Genomic DNA, 4,043 nt, shown 5'->3' on the forward strand with positions numbered 1-4,043 from the left:
TTAAGATTCTCTCTGTCCCTCACCCTATGCCCCTCTCCTGCATTCTCTCTCTCTCTCAAACAAAAAATAAATAAATAAATAAATAAATAAATAAGAAGAATAAAAGAAAAATTCTTTCTAAACAAAGCACTTGACCAGGCTTCAGGAGTCTGAACTTGGACATGCATGTCACCTCTTTCTCTTGTTACATGTTGATGGGAATGTGCTGTGTTCTAGTCATTACTCCAGGAATCTAGATTCCTCTGAATTTAGCTAGAAGTTGTGTATGCTATTTCAAAAAAGTTTTTTTTTTTTAGCAAATTTGTTAATTTTTATTGATGCTCGATTGCTTTAACAAAAAGTTGTTTTCGTAGTAAAAGCATAGAGGGGTGTAGAAACGTGCCCAGATCCTCATTTCTTGGGAATCACATCCATGTAGGTAGGTAGCAGGTATCTGACTGCCTGCTTTCTTGGCCAAAGCCAAAGGGGCCCTCTTCTGGGCACCTTATGGCGCCTCAGGCTTTCTCTCTGCCTGGAATGCTCTTCCCTGAGAGCTAAGCATGGTGAGGTCTCAGCTCAGATGTCACCTCCTTAAAGAAGGCCTTCGCTGGCCATGCTACCTTCTGTCTGTCCAGCCAGGATCACGTAATCTGTTGTTTCCCTTTTATCCGTTTCACCACCTGACGTCATCTTTGTTCACCTATTACCCGCTGTTCATGGACGTGTCGGTTCACACGGGTCCTGGCCAGTCCATCCCCTCCCGCCCACCACAGCTACGTAAAGGTGGCCAGGTCCCTGCCGGCAGGGACCCTGTTATGTCCCCAGCCCTGATAGCAGTTGTATTGATTTGTGATTTATGCTTTGAAAATTCTGGTGAAAATTCCCCAGTGAGGACAGGAGAGTGTTTCAAGTCTCATAGCCCAAACTCTGGAATGTAGGAAACAAGACACGAATCTAGAAATTTTCTGAACCATGTATAATTGCATTTACAGTGATGCCATGAGTAACTTCCTACAATCCCTTCTGCTCCAGTTCCAACAGGAAGCCTACTCAGGTCAGAAGTGAAACACAGGGTTGAGGGGGTGGGCAGACATAGGCCAGTTTGGGTGGACAGACACAAAGAAATGAGCAGGGCCAACCTAGGAAGACCAGAGCGAGGCAGAGCTCCGGGCCCCGTAAAACATTCTGTCTGCGTCAGGCAAACCTCGACCCACACGAGGTGGCATTTCTTGTTCTTTTTATGACACAGTGTTTTTGGACAGGAGTTCCCCATCATCTGGGAGGCTTGAACAGGAAACAAACCCATTCCTAGATTCTGTCTCTGGTGTTGGGGGGGGGGCACGGAGAGAAGAACCTCTCGTATTTTTCCTACAATATTTATATACTCTTACCTCCACTTTTTCTTTAGCTGGTAGAAAAGATAAATACACAATCTCTTCTTCAATGACCTCAAAGTCATCTCAAAGTCTGAATTAGGGGAATCCAAATCCAGTAATTGGAGGTGCAGGGTCATTAGACAGACCTGGATCATCAGACATGGCGGGGAGGGTAGACGACACCACAGGGTCCTTACCTCTCCGTGGCCTCTCCCCTGAAGCCTTTTGCTTGCTCCAAGAGGAAAGGTTACCCCTAAAAGAGACACCAGTCTCTACCCAAGGATGTGGACTCTCTAGCTAATGACGTGTGTCATGCATTGGTGAAACAGAGGGGATGAGCAGTGAGGAGCCCTATTACCATTTGATTTGAATGTAGTCCAAGGGACAACTAGTTTGGGCAATGCCATCCTGGTCTCAGAAATTCCCTAATAATAATTACCAATACGTATTGAGTAGCTACTACGTGCCAGGCCGCCTGCTATGGGCCTTATACACAAGCGTGGCTTTAACGCTCGCTGCAGCTGTGAGGTGAGTGCTATCATTTCCACGCTACAGATAAGGAAGCAAAGGCACCAAGAGCTGATGCGCCATTTCCAAAATGGCGCCCCTGAACTACAGCAAAAGTGCTCTGAAGTCGCGGGGCTCGACTCCAGAGCTGGCACCCTCAGCCACGACACTTTACTGGGTCTCTCACGTGCCAGAAGGACCCTGCCTCTTGCCGGGAGGACTTACCTTTCTGTCTGTGCCACTGGTGATGATCTGGAACTCTTCGGGGTGGTAACAAACACACTGGAATAAGGTGTTTGCCAGGATCATCTGATTCCTCCTAAGACGCCTGAAAACAAGTAGACGCAAAAGCTGTGAAGCTTCACTGTCTCTTCTCTAGAGAACGTACTTACTCTTGAGCCTGGATTCGGGACAAGCTCGCATTGGGCTGGTTTATCTAATCCAGACACACTTCCTGCTCCTCTGCCGCCTCCACTTTGAACTCCTCCCAATGCACCAAGNTAAGTTCCAACGAGAATAGGAGAGGCTGAAGTCAGCGTCAACCTGCTGTCTTCCACACAAGCCACCATGTTCTCAAGACCGCCATTTTGAAGCCAAGTTTCTACCACCCGAATGGCAAAGCGTGGGGGGCAGCTTTTTAAACATGGATATTATTGAATCTTCCCTGGGAGGATCTGGATCCAGCATGTTAGGAAGAGGCCACAGACAGGCGCTCTTCATCAGTGTGCCAGCTGACTGTCAGGGGCAGCACAGTCTGAAAGCCCCTGTGCTGGACACCATACTGAGAAATGCGTAAACATGGTGGCCGTCTCACAGGCCGGGCTCGACTGGCTAAAAAGAAATGCACGTTCTGCACAGTTTCTTCTCAGTATGGAAGTTTTCAAACACGCTATCTGGGCTGATTGTTTTCTAGAGATTTTGGCATAAGTTAACCAAGTAGCCCCGCTGACAACAGGAAGGGTTCAGCGATTTGAGGTGGTCACGAACCATCCATGGAAATACTTTTAGACACACCCTCCCTTCCAGTTCTGTATTTTCCCGGGGGGGGGGGGGTTCAGGTGCAGGCTAAGACCTCCCACAAGTGTGGTCCTTGAACCAAGGACATCCCTGGGGTGCTGGTTAGAAATGCAGAATCTCAGCGCGCCTGGGTGGCTCAGTCGGTTAAGCTTCTGACTTCAGCTCAGGTTATGATCTTGTGGTTTATGGTTTGAGCCCCGCGTCGGGCTCTGTGCTGACAGCTCAGAGCTTGCTTCAGATCCTCTCTCTCCCTCTCTCTGCCCCTCCCCAGCTTGTTCTCTCTTTCTCCAAATAAATAAATAAACTAAAAAAATGCAGAATCTCAGGCATCCCATCTGGACTTAATGAATAAATATCTACATTTTCAGAAGAGCCCCAGGGGCTTCAAATGCACATCAAAGTAACGAGACACACAGGACCAGGGATAGAGGTTTTATTTTTGTTTTTTGTTTGTTTAAGATTTATTTTTAAATGTTTACTTCGAAAGAGAGAGACAGAACATGAGTGGGGGAGGGGCAGAGAGAGAGGGAGACACAGAACCTGAAGCAGGCTCCAGGCTCTGAGCTGTCAGCACGGAGCCCGATACGGGGCTCAAACCCACGAACCATGAGATCATGACCTGAGCTAAAGTTGGACACTTAACTGACTGAGCCACACAGGTGCCCCTGGTTTTTGTTTTTTAATGTATGAAATAAAAAGTGTTCTGCCTTTGCCTTAATTCCCATTCTCTTCTCTGTAATATGGAATTACATATTCTAGAATCTAGAATCCATATTCTTTTGCAACATATGTATCCACATCTACATTTAGATCTCTTTTCTCCCACCTCTTGACTTATTCAAGTCTCTCTAATGTAGGCAGATGCAGAAGCAAGGCATCTTAGGAATGGTAGAGGCGTGCTGGGTGAGGGGAGGGTTAGGGGAAGAGGGTCTAGTTCCAAATAAAAACACAAGGGCACTTGGGTGGCTCAGTCAGTTAAGCATCTGTCTTTGGCTCAGATTGTGATCTCACGGTTCATGAGTTCGAGCCCCACGTCGGGGCTCCGCACTGACAGCTCAGAGCCTGGAGCCTGCTTTCAATTCTGTGTCTTCCTCTCTCCTTGCCCCTCCCCTGCTCTCTTTCTCTCTCCCTCTCTCTCTCTCTCAGGAACTGAATACACATTGA

At 47.5% G+C, this 4,043-nt stretch overlaps 1 protein-coding gene across 4 annotated transcripts in view; it reads right to left on the minus strand.

Moving 5' to 3' along the window:
* The window catches only part of CFAP52 (cilia and flagella associated protein 52), a 43,671-nt gene that overhangs the window by 3,708 nt on the left and 35,920 nt on the right, over positions 1–4,043 (minus strand). For all 4 annotated transcript variants that reach the window (XM_077746787.1, XM_077746786.1, XM_077746788.1 and 1 more), the window contains one exon: positions 2,088–2,190. In XM_077746787.1, coding sequence (XP_077602913.1) covers positions 2,088–2,190 — 103 coding nt within the window. The remainder of the gene's footprint in view (positions 1–2,087; positions 2,191–4,043) is intronic.

Source organism: Crocuta crocuta, unplaced genomic scaffold (assembly GCF_008692635.1).
Source record: "Crocuta crocuta isolate KB4526 unplaced genomic scaffold, BGI_CrCroc_1.0 scaffold139, whole genome shotgun sequence".
Taxonomy (NCBI): Eukaryota; Metazoa; Chordata; class Mammalia; order Carnivora; family Hyaenidae; genus Crocuta; species Crocuta crocuta.